The sequence below is a fragment of the Trachemys scripta genome, chromosome 3 (assembly GCF_013100865.1).
Source record: "Trachemys scripta elegans isolate TJP31775 chromosome 3, CAS_Tse_1.0, whole genome shotgun sequence".
Classification (NCBI taxonomy): Eukaryota; Metazoa; Chordata; order Testudines; family Emydidae; genus Trachemys; species Trachemys scripta.
Genome location: NC_048300.1, coordinates 195,835,621 through 195,857,636, shown reverse-complemented (window position 1 = coordinate 195,857,636; position 22,016 = coordinate 195,835,621). Strand labels below are relative to the sequence as shown.

The 22,016-nt window shown below is 43.5% G+C and overlaps 1 protein-coding gene across 8 annotated transcripts in view; it reads left to right on the top strand.

The window, feature by feature from the left end:
* The window catches only part of HMBOX1 (homeobox containing 1), a 137,681-nt gene that overhangs the window by 70,647 nt on the left and 45,018 nt on the right, over positions 1-22,016 (top strand). For all 8 annotated transcript variants that reach the window (XM_034766730.1, XM_034766735.1, XM_034766732.1 and 5 more), the window contains exons 3-5: positions 9,458-9,937; positions 11,922-12,007; positions 19,183-19,293. In XM_034766730.1, the coding sequence (XP_034622621.1) occupies positions 9,458-9,937; positions 11,922-12,007; positions 19,183-19,293 (677 nt within the window). The remainder of the gene's footprint in view (positions 1-9,457; positions 9,938-11,921; positions 12,008-19,182; positions 19,294-22,016) is intronic.

Below are 22,016 nucleotides of genomic sequence, written 5' to 3'. Positions count from 1 at the left end.
CTGTCCTTCCGATATATTTTGTACCCTGGTATTACTGTGTCTCCTTGATTATCCTCATTCCACCAAGTTTCAGTAATGCCTATTCTATCAATATCCTCATTTAATACGAGGGACTGTAGTTCACCCATCTTATTATTTAGACTTCTAGCATTTGTATGTAAGCACTTAGAAAAAAGGTCACTTTTTAGGTCTCAGCCATGACGTGATGTAATTCAATGGGACTGTTTTTCATTTGACTGTTTCTCATCAGCTCCTACCTATATTTTATCATCTTCCATCCTCTCCTTGTTACTAGGATATAGAGAATCTCCATTAATAGATTCTCCCCTAAGGGGAGTCTGTGTCGGAACCACATGCTCCTCCGTACCTGTCGGCTTTCCCCCAGCCCTTAATTTAAAAATTGCTCTGCAAACTTTTTAAGTTTGTGCCAGTAGTCCAGTTCTGTTTTGGTTTAGATGGAGCCCATCCTTCCTGTACAGGCTCCCCCTTTCCCAAAAGGCTCCCCAGTTCCTAATTAATCTAAACCTCTCCTCCCTACAATATCGTCTCATCCACGCATTGAGACCCTGCGGTTCTTCAGGGGCAGGGAAATGTTATGTTTAGACTTGCAGTTTCTTCTTTTGGGGCATGGAAGTGGGGGCTGTTGTATTGATTTAGATGGAATAAATGAGCCAAAGGCATTAACATAACCCTATCACTGTCTAACATTAAACAGTGTTAAATGAGGTCCAGGGCTTGGTACATAGAGACCTCAGCCTGCATAGCACTACAGCAAACACACCATTAAAAATCCTCTTAACCTTTTATTAAAGATACAGAAAAGAAGATAAAACAGTTAAAGCATGTGAAATGTAAAGTATTAAACAAGGCTTTCATTTTAACAACATCCCTGGTTCCCTTTCCCTTCAGCTGGAGTTTTTAAAAGGAACCCCTCCCTGTTGCTTGACAGACTGTTCGATGGTATCAAAGATGGTAGTAACTGTCCTTGTGGGGGAAATAGATGAAGGTAGTTGAGATGGGCTAGAGATGTTGCTGCTGTTGTTGTTAAGTCCAGTCTTAAAAGGAAAAGCTCACCTGTCTGGAAGCCTTAGATATATTAAGAATGGTAATACCTGTTATCCCAGATGATATTTGGGATTTAGTTGGATCTGGTAGGGGTGACAATGTCATTTGGATCCTTCTCTCTGGCCTATTCTGGCCAGGACATTTCTTAGGGACAGAATGATGTTAGGCCCAGTGCCCTAGGAAACAGTAAGGGTGGCAGCCATGATGGTGAAGCTCGCTCCAGTAGCCTCTATCTGTTCGTTCGTTCTTTCTTTCTTTCTTTCATACCGTCCCCACCAAATCTTTCTTTTAAGGACCCAAAAACGGAATGATGGATGAAATAGAACATAAGAACAGACGTACTGGGTCAGACCAAAGGTCCATCTAGCCCAGTATCCTGTCTACCAACAGTGACCAACGCCAGGTGCCCCAGAGGGAGTGAATCTAACAGGCAATGATCAAGTGATCTCTCTCCTGCCGTCCATCTCCACCCTCTGACAGACAGAGGCTAGGGACACCATTCCTTACCCGTCCTGGCTAATAGCCATGAATGGACTTAACCTCCATGAATTTATCCAGTTCTCTTTTAAACACTGTTATAGGCCATCCCCTCATTATCTTGTCTTCCAATTAGGCCTAATATCTGACATACCAATTTTGGTTCATTAACTTCTGGCTTCATATCTCCTGTTTTTAACAAGCATAACTTAAACACAGTCCTTGAATCATATTAACTTGGCCTTTTTGTTTACCCATTCAGTTATTCCATCTCCGTTTTGTATTTTTCCCATCCACGTTTGTTGTTACAGATTAAGGTAACATCTTACGAACATTGACATACTCCTTGCAGCTGAGCTCACAATTCAGGTATATTTGTAGGCCAAGTTGTCACAACAGGACAGAGTTACCTGGATCTGGCCAGGCATTCCACCTCCTCAGTCAGCAGAGTCTCAGAGGCGAGAGTCCAGCTGCCTGGCTCTGGGGTTCCCTCAGGGGAAGTTAATTCTGGGGGGGCCACACTCAGTCTGCTGGTCCCTCAAGGAGGTTTCCAACCTGTAAAGGGGGAGAATTTAAAACTACAGAGAGGGCCAGAGGAAGCAGAGAGGGTATGGAGAGCAGCCATCCTACCAACACAGCCTGAATTCACGGAGTGGCTTTGGCAGGACTGGGCCCAAAAGAACGATGCTGCAGAGGTGGCACGTCTTCCTTCTGCACCTTTTTGGTTGGGATAAGAAGATAAGAACGGCCATACTGGGTCAGACCAAAGGTCCATCTAGCCCAGTATTCTGTCTTCTGGTGCCAGATGCTTCAAAGGGAATGAATAGAACAGGGCTATTCATCAAGTGATCCATCCCCTGTCGTCCAGTCCCAGCTTCTGGCACTCAGAAGCTTAGGTGCACCTAGAGCAGGCGTTCTCAAACTTCAGTGCACCGCGACCCCCTTCTGACAACAAAAATTACTACACAACCTCTGGAGGGGGGACTGAAACCTAAGTCTGCCTGAGTCCCGCTGGCCCAGGTGGGCCAAAGCTGAAGCCCAAGGGCTTCAGCCCCAAGCCGGGGGCCTGTAACCTGAGCCTCACCACCCAGGGCTGAAGCCTTTCGGCTTAGGCCCCCGGGCAGTGTGTGTCTGGCTTCGGCCCCGGGGACCCAGCATGTCGAACTCCAGCCTTGGTGACCCCATTAAAATGCGGCCCTGACCCACTTTGGTTTGAGAATCGCTGACCTAGAGCACGGGCTTCATCCCTGAGCATCTTGGCTAATAGCCATTGATGGATCTACTCTCTATGAACTTATCTAATTCCTTTTTTGAACCCAGTTATATTTTTGGCCTTCACAACATTCCCTGGCAACGAGTTCCACAGTTCACTGTGCATTGTATGAAGATGTACTTCCTTATGTTTGTTTTAAACCTGCTGCCTATTCATTTCATTGTGTGACCCCAGGTTCTTGTGGCATAATTAAACCACTCCCAATGAGCAGCAGTAGCTATGTTGGTGGGAGAGTGTCTCCTGCTGACATAGTGCTGTACACACCGGCACGTCTGTCGGTGTAACTTAAGTCAGTCAGGGGTGTGTGGTTTTTTTTTTTTTTTCCACACCTCAGACTGACAATTTTACCAACAAAAGTGCTGGGGTAGATGTATATAGTAGTAGTAACTGATCCATGAGAGGATCTTCCCTCTTATCCCAGGATTGCTAACTTTGCTTAAGAGCCTTTGGTGAGGAATCTTGTCAAAGGCTTTCAGAAAAAGTCCAAGTTCACTCTATCCACTGATGACTCTTGTCCACATGTTAGTTGACCACTTCAGAGAATTCTGCAGATTTGTCACCTAAGAAGACTGGTTTAGGTGTGGGACTCTCCCTTACCTCTGAGTCAAAGAATTGATTTAGCTTCTCCACAATGGCCTGGTCTTCCTTGAGTGCTCCTTTAGCACCTCTATCATTCGGTGGTCTCACTGATTGTTTGGAAGCTTTCTGCTTCTGATGTACTTAAAAAAAAAAAAATCTGCTATTAGTTTTTATGGTTCTTGCTAGTTGCTCTTCAAATTCTTTTTTGCCCTGCCTAATTATACTTATACATTTGACTTGCCAGAGTTTGTTCCTTTCTATTTTCCTCAGCAGGATTTGACTTCCTATTTTTGAAAAGACGTATTTTTGTCTCTAACTACATCTTTTATTCTGTTGTTAGCCATTGTGACATTTTTTCTGTCCTTTTTGTTGGGTTTTTTTTTTTTTCTTAAATTTGGGGTAGACATATAGCTTGAGCCTATCTTATGGTGTTTTTAAAAAGTTTCCATGCAGCTTGCAGGCATTTCACTCTTGTGACTGTTCCTTTTAATTTCCATTTAACTAGCCTCCTCATTTTTGTGTATTTCCCCTTTTTTAACTTAAATGCTAGCACTCTGCTCCTCTTCCCCCCCCCCCCCCCACCCCCACCATAAGGATGTTGAATTTAATCACATTGGTTGCTATTACTGAGCAGTTCATCTATATTCACCTCTTGGACAAGATCTTGTGCTCCACTTAGGACTAAATCAAGAATTGCGTCTGCCCTTGTGGGTCCCTGAACTATCTGCTCCAAGAAGTCATTAATGGTGTCTAGAAATTTTATCTCTGGATCCAATCCTGAGGTGACATGTTCCCTATGGGGATAGCTTAAATCCCCCATTATTATTGGGTTTTCTGGTTTTTGTAAGCCTCTCTAATCTCCTTGAGCATTTCACAATCACCATCACCATGCCGGTCAGGTGGTCGGTAGTATATTCCTACTTCTATACTCTCATTGTTTAAGCATGGAATTTCTATCCATAGGTATGCTGTGGTCAAGATCTGAAGAAGAGCTCTGTATAGCTCGAAAGCTTTTCTCTTTCACCATCAGAACTTGGTCCAATAGAAGATAGTATCTCATTCACCTTGTCTATCTTAGGTGCATTATAAATATTTAGATACCATGGGCCCACCAATGGAGCTCTGCCGCCTTGCATCAGCTGAGGATTGAGCCTCCACATAGGAAATACAAATATACTTGGCATTTTAGATTTTTTTCCATTTGGAATCTAAGTAAACATGGCCAAAATAGGTTCTGTGGTTTTAAATGGTTTGGTTCAAAACTGACATACACCATGTTTCACTAGTATTTTACATCAGGCTGGCTTTTGGTAACTGATCAGAGGATACAGTACATGATTACAACACAAGATCTGCAACGGTTGCAGATATTTCATTATATAGGCAGTAAAGTTTGACAGCCGTAGCCCATCATAGCCATAACTCGTGCAGGGTACCTGCAGTCCTTTCTCCCCCATCCTCCCCCCCCACCTTAGTTTTGCTTGCTGATCCTTTCACAGTTGGTTAAATCTTGCAGGAAAAAGAGGGCACTAAACAAAGCAAATTGAATTAATGTTAGCCAAAGGGGTTAAGGAGAATAAGAGGCTCATACAAACATATGTGGGGATAAAGTACTAGAGATTGTCCATTAATTAATGAGGTGGATGAAATTAATTATTCTAAAGTGGCTGGTTTGCTTCACTGCTTTGTAAATTGGTCTTTAACAAGGAAAGTGAAAAGGAGGTATGAAGAACTAGAAAGTAACTAAGACATTGTTAAAATGACTATATTAAAAACTCAGTACAGTTATTCTTTAAAATGCCATGGATGCTTGGTAACATTGAATGTGTTCTAGTGTTGCCAACCCTTGTGAATTTTATTGTCAGTCCCACGTTATGTGGTATTTTTCTTGAAGTCCCAGCTCTTGCATTTGGATATGTGAGAAGCTCATCTTTCATTTAAAAACAAAATCAAGTTTGTAGTCCTCATGGTTGAGTAGAAGATCTTGAAAATGTGACCTGCCATTCAAAATCCACAAAGCAAATAAGTCTTTCATGTGTATTATTTAAAAAAAAAAAAAAAAAAAAACCTCTTGGCTTGTGGTTTTTAGGTGTCTGATTCACAATTTAAAGCATGTGAGAATGAGCTTAAGACAACTAACTAACAAACTTGCAGAATTGTTGACGGTCCTTTTTGAGAAGTGATGGAGAGCTGGGAAAGGAAAACTGGATAAACCAAAAGCCGATTGGCTCCTTGCAGGCTGTGGCGAATGTTTCTCTTGCCTGGCATACTGCCAGGCTTCGGGTGTGTCTACATTGGAGCTGGAAGATGTAAATTCCAGCTCAAGGAAACATACCCACACTAGCTCTGATTGAGCGAGGGCGCTCAAAACAGAAGTGTAGCGGGTGGGGCTGGCCGTGCTGAGTATATTCCTAGCATCTCAGAAGGGATTGTACTTAGGGTGTCTAGCTCCTCCCACTGCTTATGTGACTGCAGCTACACTTCTAGTTTCACCGGGCTAGCTCAGTCAAAGTTAGTGCGGGTACATCTCCTCAAGCTGGAATTCCTGCTGGAGCAGCAAGGTGTAGACATACCCTCAGTTCACCCACGCTAGCTCTGCTTGATCTAGCATGCTAAAAATATCACTGTAGTTGAGGTAGCACAGGCAGTGTCAGAGAGGGGCCCGGTGGGCATGTACTCATGTGGCTAGCCCAACCTATCACCCATGCTACCCTGCTATTTTTAGCATGCTGCCTCGAGCAGAGCCACCATAGGTACCTCTCTGCTCAAGCTTGGAATCATACCTCCCAACAAAAGGTAGATGTACCCTAAGTGTCTAATTTGAATCTGCTCCCTTTCTTTGCATTAGAACAACCCTCCCTGCCTTCAGTCAGAAATTGGAGGTCAGACTAAAAAGAGGAAAATACAATCTAAAAATAAATAAAAGGTTATGAATTAAATTATCTCAAATGAGGATTTACTATGGAGAAGCGCCACACATTTTAAAACGATGTTTTGGAGTCCTAGCCACCCTTTAACCTCTGGAAGAGAACCTAACGAGCACATTAAGGCCCCAGTCCTGCCAGAGCCCATGAAGTCCCTGGGGCTCTGTTTGGGTGTAATGCATTTTAGGATCCTGGCCTAAAACTGTAGACATTATTAAACTGGAAAGTGCTGTGAACCCAAGGGTTGGTAGGTACATGATACAATACTTAGGCCAGGTCTACATGAAAAACTTAGATCAACTCAGCTCTGTCACTCAGGAGTGTGAAAAATCCATCCCCTTGAGTGACGTACTTAAGCCGACCTAACCCCCAGTGTAGATAAGGTTAAGTCAACAGAAGAATTATTTTGTCAGCTAAGCTACTGCGTCTCAGGGAGGTGGATTAACTATAGTGACAGGAGAAACCTCCCATTTACTGTAGTGTCTGTACTGAAGCGCTAGAGCACCACAGCTGCCGCTGCGCCACTGTAGCGGTTTCAGTGTAGACATAGCCTTAGTGTGTGTTCTTAAGATGGGTTAGCTAACCTTCAGAAGCTGACTCCAGTTAAAATAGCAGTGAAGATATGGCAGCTTAGGTTAGCAGCTTGAGTTAAAGCTTGGGGTTGAATTCAAGTTGCTAACCCAAGTTAAAACTGGAGTTGCTAGGTTTTCACTGCTATTTTTAACTCGAATTTAGCAAACCTGGGTTAACCCACCTTTGTTTTGCAGTATAGACAACTGACCAGACAACCGCTAGAACACTGTGTACAGTTCAGGGCACCTTGGTAATAGAAAGACAAACAAATGGAATGGAATTCAGAGAAGGATATTCCCTACATTATATATAATTTCCTTGTCCCTCAGGACTGAGAGCTGGCTTCCATCTCTTAATTGTTTGCAATTCCATTCAGTTATTAGATTTCTACACTGACTGTTACACTCTGCTTATAGTGGACTAAGTTGGGAGCAGTTTTTAAAACATTTAAAATAATCCTTATTGGAGAAATTAATACTAATCCGCCATAAAAGTCAGGCTCTCATGGGAGTGATACACTGCCAGTGGCAGCTGGAGAGCAGCGTTGGGAGCGTGACTCCTGCCTGATCCCACCCTCTCATCTAGGGTCACCTGGAGGGGGCATGAGTCCCCATGAATCCTCCTCCCCCTAGCCACCCACCCCTCCTCTGGTGGCAGCAGCAATGCGGAGCAGTTGTGAGGACATACACACTTGCGGACTTCAGAAGAAAAATGCACATTCGTTCATTTAATCATTTTTAAGAACGCAGCCATAGCCACTTCTACCGTTGTGAGGAGCAGTGCAGGACTGGTGGCGGGAGGTTCTGCGTCAGTGCCCCTCCCTCTCTACCCTGGGATTCCGTCTACAAGGGAAAAACCCTTTTTAAAGGGACCCATGCACCCTGTATCAGCATCATGGTATGGCAGCGTGGCTCTAGCGTGGTCCATCTCTCTCCCCCAGGTCACAGAACTCCAGCTTGGAGTGTCACTGCCCGGAAAAGACCCCCCTTTACCCACACCAACCCCAGTAGTAGTCAGGGCTGGGAACTGCCATGTCACTGCAGCTTCTGTGTGCCTTTGGCCCAGCACAGGGAAAGACATAAGCACCGAGTTCATTGAGGGAGCAGGGTTGTTGGGGCAGCCAGCCCCACTCCTGGAAAGGTTTGGGATTCTCATCGGGGCTCCATTCCCCCACTGGTTTTAATATGCTCTTTAGGGTTCCCCATACACACTTAGTATGTTGTCAGCTCTCTCTCCCACCACTGCCATGCTTGGGATTCCAGGATGTCTCCAATGAGCTTCAGAGAGTTTCCCATTGCTTCTCCCCTCCCACCGACTCTGTAGGACCACAGGAAGGGGAGAATGCCTCATAATTTTTGCCCCACTCTCATGCTGCTCTCTGACCTCCAACCGCCACCTTCCGATGGCTGAAAGAAGGGCCCCTGCTTCCTGCAGACTTTAGAAGATCTGTTGTGAGGGGACTTGAGGGGAGAAAGTTTAAGGGGTCATATGGCATTTCCCATGGATCTGCTGAGGCCTGCCAGAAAGGGGGAGTACCCAGCAAGCCTTAGGATATTGTCCACCATTTTTCAAAGTTTAGGAGGAAAAAAGTTTTTTTGACAAGCCTCCCTAGTGATTACACATGACATCTGCCTTTGCAAAGAACAAGGCTGGGGCCTTATTTCTTTAAATGAAAGAGCTCAGGTCTCTAACAGTAATTTGACATGCTGCACTCTGCTTGTCAGGTCTGGTGATCCATGGCAACATTCCAGATTCAAAAATTAACAACTTCTGAAATCGAACTTCAATCAACTAAACATTGGTGCTGGGGGGCACTAGATTTCAATTAGGGAAGTTCAAGAAACTGGGTTTTAGCTTCCTTCAAGAAAATTAAGACTACTTGAACTCATCACACTTCTGATGTTAGGAATCATAACTCGTGAATCCTTTTCTGAATCACTGAATATTTCTAGAAAAATTGTACCTCTGGCCCAGCGCTAACCTGCGAGTTTCGAGGCCAGTGGGTAGAACCCCGCAAATCTACGGATATCCGCTTTATATCCACGGACCATGTTTGCGGCTCAGATGTGGATATATATTTTGTATCCACGCAGGGCTCTACCAATGGGACTTTGCTGGGGGATTTGGCGGTTGGGCAGAATTGGGCCTCTAACAGAATCTCAGTTGCAGCCTTAATTATGGAGCAACTGTCGACATTCCATAAGGCATGTTTATTGAAGATAGAGCAGAAAAGGGAGCTGGGGGCGGGACAATAATCCAGAGGTATGTTGGGCGGGATTTGAAGTAAGAGAGTGAGGTATTCTCTGAAAACTGTGCAACGTTATCCTTTACCAGAAGCAATCAATCGACCTGAAGTTAATGGGAGCTTTGCTGTCGAGTTCAATGGGTGAGGGATTCCACTCATTGGGCCTGCTTGCCTTCTCACTTACATGATTTACACTGGTATATATGAGACCAGAATCAGGCCTATTGTCTTCTGTTAAGTGCCATTCCTGAGGCGCTGTTCGTGTCCCATAGATAGCTTTTGCACTAAACTGTTTGCCTTCACATTTCACCTTATTTTTAGGCTGCTGGAAACCATGTCTCACTACACAGATGAACCCAGATTTACTATAGAGCAGATAGATCTGCTTCAGCGCCTGAGACGTACTGGAATGACCAGACACGAAATCCTCCACGCCTTGGAAACCTTGGACCGTCTCGATCAAGAGCATAGTGACAAGTTTGGAAGAAGGTCTAGCTATGGAGGCGGTTCCTATGGCAACAGTACCAACAATGTCCCAGCATCTTCCTCTACAGCCACAGCTTCTACACAGACTCAGCATTCTGGGATGTCCCCGTCACCTAGCAACAGTTACGACACCTCCCCACAGCCTTGCACTACTAATCAGAATGGGAGGGAGAGTAACGAGAGGTTGTCAGCGTTCAATGGGAAGATGTCGCCCACTCGCTATCCACTTGCAAACAGCTTGGCTCAAAGGTCGTACAGTTTTGAAGCCTCTGAAGAGGACTTGGATGTAGATGACAAAGTGGAAGAATTGATGAGGTTAGTAAAACTTGTAGAAGGTTCAGTAAATCAGCCTGACAAACCCTTTAAGAGAAGAACTGCATCTCAGGGGCAGGGGAGGTACTTTAATGGTTATATGTATTGTCAGTAGTGTGAGGGGTGCCTTAGGTAATTATCCCCTTGTTTGTCCTCCATTGGCCACCCTCCCCTTCAAAGCTTTGTGCACATTTGTCCTGGGCTACATCACAGATCCCTCTTCAGTCTGTTTTTTCTAAAGCCTGGATTGACTTTCTCATCTCAGTACACTGTTTCCATCCTCACCACATTCAAATCCCTTGGAAACAGCCCTCCTCTCCCATGAGATTCTCCACCACTGGCTCATGTCAGTCCAAAGCCTTCTCTTTCCCAATGTTGTATGGGAGAAGAGGGAAATGGCTCTGTTAATGCCTTCCTTAAGAACTTGCAATATATCATGTCTTCTCTGCCTTTTGGATAGTAAGCTCCTTGGGGGCAGGACTGCCTCTATTTGTGTGTTATGTAGGGCCAAGAATGGCAGCACTGAAATAAAAACAATTATGAAAAGGCATGTCTCCTCTATGGAGAGCTTACAGTCAAGATCAGTGGTCATCTTTTTTCCCTATGAGGGGCTTCTTCCTTGTTAGGCAGGATATGGGAAAGGTTAGGGGAGTTGTTACTCCAAAATTAAGTATCCATGATCTTAACATGGCTCCAGCAAGAGGCAGAATGAGTGGGGAAATTTAGCATGTGTCTTAAATTCTGTTGTGGTTTTTTTGTCTTTTATGATTTATTGGTTGTTTTGGAGTGGTATGTTTTCTCATGTATACTTGGCAAATATTGGACTGGGGGTCGCAGACCCCTGGAGGACATGCGTTTTAAGGAGGGACCGAGTGAAGGTGTGGTGGCAGGTCAAGGAGGCTCAGAAATGAGTGGGAAGAACACAAAGGAGGTGGTTAGTCATGCTCTTGGGCTCAGCGTCGTGGGGAATCTGAAAGAGTTGAGTGTAGCAGTAGGCAGGCGCTCCTTTTGCTGAAATCTACCTGTTGTCAGATTGGGGGTTCACGAGCATGATGCTCCAGATAGTGTTTGGTGCTTGTTTAAGTTGGAATGTCCCATGTTTTCTTGTGTGGAGGGTGAGGGTTGGGCGTAGAAGAGATGATGAACCCTCAGGTTTTGTGTTTTACTCACACTTTCCAAGTCTAGGCTGTTCACATTACAGTTTTGATCACCGAACCCTGCTCAGAAAAAGCCAAAGAAAAAATACGTTACCCAGGAATAAACACTCCCTGATTTTTAAAAGCCAAACAAAACCGATTCTGAATTTCACAGGTACAGGCGTTTGTTTACTGCAGTTTAAGCTTGCTGCACATTACAGCCCCTATGAAACCAGTAAACTCTTTTTTTCTTTTAGCATAATTATTCAGTCCCTTCTGTACCATCTCTCCACACTTTTTAAAAATAATCCTTCCAGAAAAACGAGGGATATAACGCTGACGGGTATTCCTTCATTCAGTGCACCCACGCGCCATGCTGTTGGGGGCGAGGGTGGTTGTTGGGGTGGAGGTTGCAAAATCTCTTTTCCTTCCTTCAGCCCTGTTGTTTGAGAGGGCTTGTCGATATCCTCGTTTGTGGAGCCAACCATGCAGACCCTGCTATCTTTTATGTTTTGTGCTTCATTTTATGACTGAGTTTTAATGCTGGTGTGAGAGATTTATTCATCCTTGTGTAATGAAACTTTGTACATTCCATATGGCAGCCCTACACCTACTATGAATTATATAGGCTATGAGTCATCCATCCGCCTGCTGGGATGCTTTGATCAAACATGACACTCATTAAAAGAAGTGTCCACTGGTGAGCTATTTTGCCTGTTTTCCCCCCCCCCCCCCCCTCCCCAAGGCAGAGGCCCCCACCCTTAAGCAAAGGAAACAAAACTATTTTACATCTTCAGAGTGCCCTTTGGCCTGTCTGTCTCTCTCGTTTTGTTGTTGTTTTGTTTTGGTAGGAGGGACAGCAGCGTGATAAAGGAGGAAATCAAAGCCTTTCTTGCCAATCGGAGGATTTCCCAAGCAGTTGTTGCACAGGTAACAGGTAAGAGCTTGAAGAGCCTTTTATTCATTTTGGGTCCCGTGTCTAGCTGCCTGTGTGTGCTAGTGCAGATGTTGGAATATTGCTTGGCTTTCTGCATTGCAGTGCAGATCTGTCAGCTTAGTCATGATAATGTATGCCTTTGATTTAAGACCCATTGTCCCGCACATCATGGAACTTCCCAAGTGAATCACTTTTTGTGTGTGGCTTTTTCTAGCAAATTTTATTTTACAGCATTGCAATAAGCGCAGAGTTCCTATCTTAAAACTAAAACCGTTTTCTTTAATTCTGAAGTTACGCTATTACATGTGGCAAATGTATATACACAAATATATATCTGGGAATGTATCCATGGCTGGCATCAGTGCACTTAGCAGACTGATTGTGAGAGTTTGTCCACTTGTCCTTGAGTCGCTAATAATAATAAAAGGCAGATTGAGGGGTGAGGGAGTGGCCATATTAACTCTAACCTTGTTTCAAAGGGGAAAGTACCATATTTCTTCCTCTTTCCCTCTTTTTTTCCATTGGCATTAGGGATGGAGCAGACCTCCATAAAACTATTTAGACCTCTACACAACACTCTGTTTGCAAAGCACTGTTCAAATGTGGATTAATTCTTTGCAGAGAGGTTTAAGTGGCTTGGCCAAGGCCATACAAAGAGTTGGTAGCAGAATCAGAAGTACAACTGGAGACAAAACATACAACTTACTCTTCCTGACCTTTATTTATTTATTTATTTATTTTTAGAACCATGCCTGAATAGACGTCTTGAAATAGTCAGATAATTAAGAAAGAAAATGTGACTAGAAGTGCCAAACTATTGTGCGAGGAGAAGTTCTAGAAAATTGCCTTGTAGGAAATGATCCTGCACTGATGGGGAAATGGTCTAGATGGTGTTCTAGCTCTTTTCCATCTCTCCCCCATGTGAAGAGAGAGTGAACAAATGCTTGGGCAGTGTGCCACCTCTTCCGGTGCACCCACTCTCAGTTTACAAAGGCAGATGCTGCAAGGAAAGGAAAAGAAACAAGACGCAGTCCTGGGATCTTTCCAAAATGAGGCATATTTCTGGCCCTCTTGTTATAAATCCTAGTTTGACCAAAAAAGACTACCTCATGTATGAACCCCTCCCCTACAGCTTTACCTGCAGGCATTGCCAGTCGGTTAGGCCTTTAAAGAAAATGCTAATGTGGACAGTGCAGCTCTATCGAAGGACATTGCTTCAGGATTCCAGGTGTAAACTTTTAACTCCCCCTGTCTCTCCTAAAAAGGGTATTCTGCAAGTGAGTTGTCAGGGATGAGCATGTGAGTGAGTGACTGTTAGCTGTGTGGTAGATGTGTCAATTTCAAATCACAGATCTTGACCTAGTCACTTGACTGATGCTCATGTAACTCAGCATAGCTGGTGTAAATTGATTTGCACCAGCTGAGGTTATGACTCTTTATCTCCTTCTACTTGCCAGCAATAGGCCCCCTTTTTTTCTTCCCCATCTCGTCACATAATTTTACCGTTCTTGATGCGAGAGCCTTCTCTGCTCAATCTTCTGCCATTGGGGACTATTTTCCTGTCTCCCTCCATCCCATTTAAAATCTCCTCTGAAAACGTCCTTTTCCCTTGCCTAATCTTACCTCCACTGCAGCTATTTGTAAACCCCCTCCCCCCCGTAGGTCTAGAACCCAGGTCTGTAGAGCTGCCGTGCTGCTGACATCTCCATGATGCTACTCTGCAGCAGCTGTAACCAGCTTGTGTTCTATGGCCCAACATCCTGCTGTGGACACAGACCGTGGGCAGTCCCGTCTCAAGGGGTCTGACAAGCAGCAGCCTCATCGTTCCTCACTGGCTCCCCACCCTATACAGACCCAAGGGGCGTTCCAGGAAGTATCCAGGCAACAGTGTGGATCTTCTGCAATTGCCATAATAATTTCTGCTCCCTGCTCTGACCTTGACTTGCCTTGGACTTTGGTCTCCTCACCCATACCCTGAAACTTCGCTTGGACTCCAACCTTCGGTGTTGACCCTGCCATGGAACCTGGCTGCAAATTCCTCCACTTCTCCCAGCCTCACGTTTGCTCTGACCCTTGGCCCCAACTGCCCTTGTTGGGATCCTGTTTAATTTTTGTGAAGTGTTTTGGGATAGAGTTCGTACAAAAGGCACCATACCAAAAAAAATACACCGTTTACCATGCATCTGCAGTAGCACGCAATGACTTTTTCCTTTTATTTCTCCATCGGTGGTGAGGGGGATGGTGGGAAAAGGAAGGGAGAGAAAAAATATATAATTGTAGCTGCATGTTGAATTCCGTTGTTGAGGTAGCACAATGTAGGCCTTTCAATCTGAACCATATTCCCCCAACTTAGTTTTGTTTTGTTTTTTAATGACCATAAATGTATGAAGTGATCAAATAATAAAACTGACATGGAGTAGTAAATGAGGAAGGCCCACAGTGAAGTTTTCTGTAGTGTCAGAAGAGAACAGAGTGAAAAATGGCAAAGGAAATTATGAAATGGTGACTAGGAAATAAAGAAACGATTGATAAGGAGCAAAACCCAGCAGAACATTTACTAGCGCTTGTACTAAATACAGAACCTGCTTTTTATAGCAACTTTCTTTAATGGTTTCTGTAATAAGATAAACAAGAAGCTCTTGGGTTGGGAGCTGTATAAATAATCTTCTACTGATAAGAAAAATGACAGTATAAACAGGAGCTAATAATAGTTCCTGCTGAATTTCCCATCTTGTTGTTTGAAACTCCTTTAACATAGTTGCAGCTTTACCCCCTTCCAGGGTAGGTTTTCAGCATTGCATGCGGTGAATGAGATGCCAAATCCCCATTAACAATAACAGAGAGGGTCACGTATTAAATCTGTTGTGATAAGCACTGAAAATTTGCCCCTGAACCAAGTGGTTATAGGTACTAGGGCAGCATTTCTCAAACTGGGGGTCCTGACCCAAGAGGGAGTCACAGGACTCTCGTAGGCATCTCTGGGCTTGCTGTGTCAGTTATGAAAGTAAAAAAATTGCTTGAGTCTCGGCACCTAATTGTTGAGCCCCAGCACCTCTTTCATTACAAATTAAGCACTGTCCAAATCCCATCGTTTCCAGGTGCTGCTATATACTTTTTTGCAAGGGACATTAAAAAAAATGAAAGCCACAGAGATTGAACGCACCCATCTGTGAGAGGAAGGGGAAAGCCAGTTATTAGGGGCTTGTCTGAGCAACAGTCTCCAGAGTTGTGAGCAGGTATGCACTGAACACACTAGAGTAGCGATTCTCTCTGCCTGCCTTCTCCTGGTGTTGGTTTTTGCTGCCTCTTTGGCATGTGGGAGGGAAATTTTCTTCCAAATCATCTGCTTGGGGGACGTGGCCCAAGGAGCAGTGCAGTCTAGGGAAATATCTCTGAGTTATCATCATCATCATCTCTGAACTGGAACCTGCCATGGGGAGTGTGTCTGGGAAAAGACCTGGCAGAAAGAAAGGGCAGGGGCAAAGTGGGAGCATGGAGAGGAGCAGGAAGGGGGACAGAATTGCAGGCAAGTGACAAATATTCATTAAAATGTCAAACTTATCAGAATTTGCCATGGCTCTTTTGTGATTGCCTCTCCCCCCGGAGTTTTCTATGACAAAGCTGAGTGCCCTCATCATGATGTGCAGTACTCCTGGCTTGTTGGCCCAGAGACCAAAGGACCTAGGTCTTCCTCATGAGCCATGGGTCGGTCTGAGAGATTTTTTCCAGACAGCCGGATATTAGATGCTCCAGATAATTACCTTCATGAATTTGCCTTTGGCAGCAATTTTTCCTGCCAATGTAATTTCCTGAAATAGCAGGATTAGAAGCTATGTAACTGGATGGTACTGGTGTTGGACTGAGAAGCATCCCTTTCCTAGTGCTCTGGTGAGTCCACTGTATAAAACCAATTTTTTAGAAACTAAAACAGTTATCACAATCAAATAATCTTTTTTGTTATTTGTTTTTGCTACGAGGACATCATTAAAAATAAATAACAGAAGGGTGGAGTTGTGGTTAAGGCCCTACATTGGGACTCAAGAGATCTAGATCAATTCCTGGCTCTGTCACTCACTTTGTGTGTGATGTTGGGCAAGTCACACTCTGCCTGCCTCAGTGTCCCAACTGTAAAGTGAGTATAATAATACTTGTCTATTTAGGCTGTAAGGTCTTTGAGGCAGAAATCATCTCTTGCTTGTGTAGTATGTACAGTGTTGGGGCCTCTAGACTTGATCTAATAATAAAAAATGACAAGTCAAATTTGTATATTTCAGAGGAAATAATTCCCAGTAGCCTTAGTTAGCATTTCATAAATACAAAGTATTATTTAATTTGCATTAGCATCCAAAATGTGCTAGCATTTTTCTAACGGTGGAAACTACAATATTTGCCCCAGAGAGCATCCGATCTGAACTGACAAAGATAGATGAAGAGTTGGGGAGGAAAGTGATCACAAGAAGTTAGAAAGTGATGCGGTAGAAAAAGGGGAACCTATGGAGAACTCAAAAAAGTTGAGTGATCGAAACAGTGAGCGAGGAAGATGATCTTAGCAGCTGCATTTTGTATGGGCTGGAGATGGGAGGGTTGAGGGTGATGTGGGTGCTGGGGAAACCACAGAGACTGGGATATGAGGCCTGCACAAGAATTTTAGCTATGTGGACAGAGAGAAAAGGGTCTGATTCTCAACAGGAGTGATTACTTGGAGTTAGTGTATTGATATAGATGAGATGCAGCCCACAACATTCTGAAGTGCAGGTCGTGGGATGCAGTAGTCATTACAAAGTATGTTATGTTTGAACCTGCCGTAGTGTGCATAGAATTTGTAGAAGAGCACTGTTCTGATCTGTGCATTTCAAGATCCTGTACAGAGCTCCGTTCTACAGAAAGGGACTGACTGCAGAGTGACGTACCAAAGACCACAATGAGTCTGTAGTGAAGCTGGGAATAGAATCCCGATGTCCTGGTTCTCACTCCTTTGCTTCAACCACTGGACCAAGTTACCATGAACGTTTGCAGGCAGCACTAGTGTATTAGGTAGCTGCCATCTGTACTATTTTATACAAAACAAGTGTAGCAAGTTGCCAGTGCAGCCTCTTGGGCAAAGCGTGGATGCCCCAATATGTTGTTATGAAAATATGTTCTGTATCCATAACTGTGGTATCTGATACTTTGCTTTTATATCCTACTTTGTTACCAAAGAGCTGTACACACAATGTTTTTATTACATAATTAAAGGCAGACCCCAGTACTTAGAAACCAGGTAATAAACTAATGCTACCCTCACCCATCAACAGACAAAACTCATCCAACTGAGAAACCACAACCGAGAGGCCAAACACTTAAGGCATGTAGCACTGTGCTTAAAAAGTGGCCTGATATGGACTGTGATGGAACACCAAAGGAGACAGGTTTCAGAACCAAGTCCCTTCACTGAGCACATGCTTCCAGTTGACATGATTTCAACCTTAGGGATGACTAAGTGGGACTGCCTCAGCTGTTTGCACCATCTCTGATAGATAGATAGGGCAGAGGCAGTCCCTGAGAGAGGTTGGTTGGGAATACAAAATGGATATACAATAAAAGCATACAGTACTGCCTGCAGCAAGCCAGTCAGAATATACTCATGGAGCCTTCAATTTCTCTCCCGCATCCTTGCATGAGGATTTCTGTTGAACACAAAGGAGTTCCTGTTTAAAAAAACCAAACCCACCCTTTTCCTGCAGGACAAATGAAATTTAGTAGCTCTAGAATTATATATAATGCAGGCTAGTTAGGAACATAACTATTATTTTTGAAAACCTAGTTGGAGTTAACCCATATAAATTGGACTCCCCTAAGATTTTGAATCATTCTGAAATGTTATTATTATCTTTGTTTAACTCAAAAATACATGTTAGGAAAAAAATCCCTTATTAGAAAAAATGTAAAACTCCAGGGGCCTATTTCTCATAAGTTAAATATGATCATGAGATCACAAGATGGGAGAGGTAGGTGTGAGTACCTCATGAAAAGCAACCTTCGTGTTGTGTATTATAACTCTAAACAGAGTTGGCACAGGTGGTGTTTAGCAATATATTGTTACTGTGAACACCTCCTAGAACTTTAATCCCCAAGAGAGTTTGTATGTTAACCCTTTCTAATGGCTGAACAGCCTTCTTGAGAATGCACCCTTGGCATTTCCTTTGCCCCTTCTGTTAGCCTTCTGCTTCAGCCATTTCAACGCTGAATTATATAAGTTCTTGGAATAGCTTGTGGTGATCTCGAATGAGTATGTGATTCTCATCTGAGTGGGTTTCGAGTCCTGTTTCTTTACTTGTGAAACTGGTTAGTTTTGGTTTGTGTCCTAATTAATTTGTCCTTCAGTGTTATGGATGAAATGTGGACGTTGATCCTGCATTCCACTTCACTCTGAAAAAATATATTCAGCTTCTGGGAAATTTTCTCCTCTTACTATTTTTATGTAAGTCTGATTTAAATTTCTCTTAGAGAGATGGAACTTTTCACCTCTAGGTCACAGGGTCTAATCCAGCCCAGGTCAATAGTGTTTGGAAGCGGTTTATCATCTGACAGCTGGGTTTGGTTTTATTTCTGGCCTATGAGATATGACTTGGCAGTGAATGACTTCATTTTCTGTTGGACTAATATCTGTATATCACAAACTGCTGTTCTACTTTCACCTTATTGTTGAGCTCCACATGCACCGCAAGCATTTTATCATCATAATCACTTTAATAATCTTCTTCGTCTGTAGATCTCGAAGCACTTTACAATGACGGGTAAGTAGCAATATTCCCATTCTAAGGATGGCAAACTGAGACACCTCAATGTTATGATTTCCTCAAAGTCATGTCATGAGAGTCAGTGGCCGAGCTAGGAATAGAACCCTGATCTCCTCACTCCAAAGTCTGGGGAACTTTCCACTAACTGCTGGACTACGCTGCCTGCTGTGGGTATGGAGTCTGAGTCAGGTCAAAAATAATAGAGGACAAAAGTTGAGGTACACTGGTGGGATGCTGTGGGGGAGGCTTGAAACGTGTACCTTTTCTATGTATAAAATATTAGCTTTCAGTTTCTGGGCCTCTTAAGCCAGTACCTTTCACTAGCACTGAATCCATTCAAAATTTAAATAGAACAAAAGCGCTCTCTCTCTTTTTCTCTCTCTTTCTTTCTTGTAGGTATCAGCCAGAGCCGGATCTCTCATTGGCTGTTGCAGCAGGGGTCAGACCTGAGTGAACAAAAGAAAAGGGCATTTTACAGATGGTACCAGCTTGAGAAGACAAACCCTGGTAAACAAAAGAAAACAAAACAAGCAAAGGTTTTATTTCTGCAATAAACCCTGGGTCATGTTTGCGAGTGGCACTGATTGTTCACTTCACCTTGCTGTACTGAAGCATCTTCCAAGAGGTGGCATCCCGTAACTGAGTGACTTTTTGGAAAGGGGGAGGAATGGGGCTAAGTCTACTTGTGAATAGAACTGCTTTTAAGGGTAAACTTTTGGTTGTAGCAAGTGACCCAGAGCACTGCCTCTCCAGCTGTTCAGCTCTGGCCTGTTTCTTGGTTGCTTGACTCATTTTCACACCCTCTGGAAGTATGGGACTATGTAGTCTCTGTTGGAGGTATGATCAGCTTGGCTTTAAATCTACACCCAGCCTCTCAATATAAATAAAAGATAATCTCTGTTGGATCAAGAGAAGGAAACTTGCCATGGCATTGAAAATAGCTGTGTCATATAAACTAACAATAGGAAGTTTAAGGACCTATCCAGAGCCCCTTAAAATCAATGGCAGTCTTTCAGTAGACTTTCATGGGTTTTGGATGATGCCCTGAACCTGTGGTTGGGATATGATGGTATCAAGATTTGTCTTGCAAAGCCTGCTTGCTTCTCCTCTGAAAAATCAAAAGAGAGCTCAGATATAAAGAGGGAAAGTAAAGTTCTCCATTGTCCTAACTCAATTGTGGGTGTAGAAAATCAGAAACAAGGGATGGAAGTGTTACTTGTGAAGTTATCATCTAGTCTGTCCCCTTGCAGGATTCTTCCTTGTAGTTTCTTGCTTGATCCAGGCTTCCATTACTCCCTTTTGACAGACAATCCCACAGTCCTTGGCTACCACCTTGATACTAATCAGCCTCAATTTTCCTTTGTTTAATCTGAAGCCTGCTTATACCCACCCTGTGCCAGCTGTCTTCCCTTTGAAATGTAATTGATTTAAAGGGAGTCAAAACTCAGTGTCTGTCTATTGTGAGCTTTGCTCCAAAAGTCTGTTCATGACCCAGTTCTGTTAAGTAAAACCAGTAAAACCAGATTCTGAAAACCAGTGCTGTGTGTGTAAACCGCACATAAAGAGGCTTCATACATTAATTGGTCCAGGAATACTTTAATTTAAGGTCAGCTAGGTTCAGACAAACACAGTTCTGAGTTTTGTCCTTTCTCTCAAGCATCTGGAAATGCTGTTCAGAGAGTGAATGCGCCCAGGGGAGGGAGGTGCTGACAGTTTGCTGTGATCGGTGAGGAACACCAATTTTACAATCCCTGTTGATGTTGCAATTGGCATTGTCTAAAGATCTGTAAGGTTACTGGGAACAAGTTTTAGCATCAGCTGCCTTCAGATTCTCAGGTTCCACCCCGTGGAATAGTTCCCAGAAATTCCCCTTTGACAGAAGGTATGGCCCAAAAACTGACAGGAAAAGAGGACTGGAGCTTTTGGAAAGAGCTGAGAAACAGGATACGGCCTCTCCTAAAGATTGAAACTGTTGCTTAGATTTGTTTCCTATAACCTTATAGATCCTTCTGCTATAGTATTGCCTGGGGTTGTTTGTGAGAGTGTGTTCTGGGCCATGCTAAGAGAGTCTTTGTTAAACTCAGCAGTGACACCTCCCTCCCCCATATCTTCCTATGTGCCTTTTCACTCCTCAGAACTGATTTCTGATGAGCACATACCAATTTAAATCAAAATGAATTGATGTTAAACTCTAAAGTTCTACTTCACTGTCTGACTGGCTGAGGACTTGTCTGTTGTTGTTTTTCTTTTCTTTTTGTATTGGCATGGGAGAGATTTTCTTCAACAGCCGCTGACTGGGGTTTTTTAATTTTGGTTTTTCATAAGGGACCTTACACAGCCTTTTCAAGTACTGTAAAGACAAAGTGACACTTACCTATGCCAAGGGATTGCATTGATGCCTTTAAATTCCCTTTAGGACCAATAGAACATTCAATTTACTTAGAGAGACTTGGAAAAACCTTTGTTTTTCCATAGCTGTTCGAATTTTCTACTCGAGGGGATTTTTTAATTTTTTTTAGGCCAATCCACTGCTTTGAACTGTTGCCACGCAACCGATTGTATTGCAGTCCAGACTGGCCAGCCAGTGGATAATTAATATATATTGGTTGAGTGCTAATGGTGAATACGTCATACAGACAGAGATATGGTTCCTGCCTGAAGAAACTTACGTTGTGCTTGGTGCTGTACGACCATTCAGTAAAACACGGCCCTTTTTCCGAAGAACTCACAAGATTAAATTATCAGCATGTGCCTTTTCTGTTTTCGAACTTTCCACAGAGAGGCATGCTTCGTTTTGTCTGTTTTTCTTCTTCCTGTCTCCCCTACAATGCCAGCAGCTGGAAAGACAACTGTATTCCTTTCCCTTCTGTGACTCGTTTACTCCAAGCTGTAGTGTCACATTGGGAATTGGGAGTTCTTTGGTGACAGTGGGGCATGGGAGCTAGTTTCTCCTTCTCAGCTTAATTCTTATTTAGGTAAATTAATATCTACAGACCTGTCCCTTTTTGGAATCTCGCAGGCTGAATTCAGCTGAGAAACATTGAAAAAGACACTCCCTTCCTGTAGAACAGGAACAGTTTTGAAGGGCCAGGAAGGCAGATAAAAATCAACCTGGGACCTCAAGAGGAAGGATGGATTTATGGTTAAGGACAGTGGACTCATGAGATGTGGGCTCAGCCCCTGGCTCTCGCACACTTGCTGTGTGACCTTGGGCAAGTCATTTAAACTCT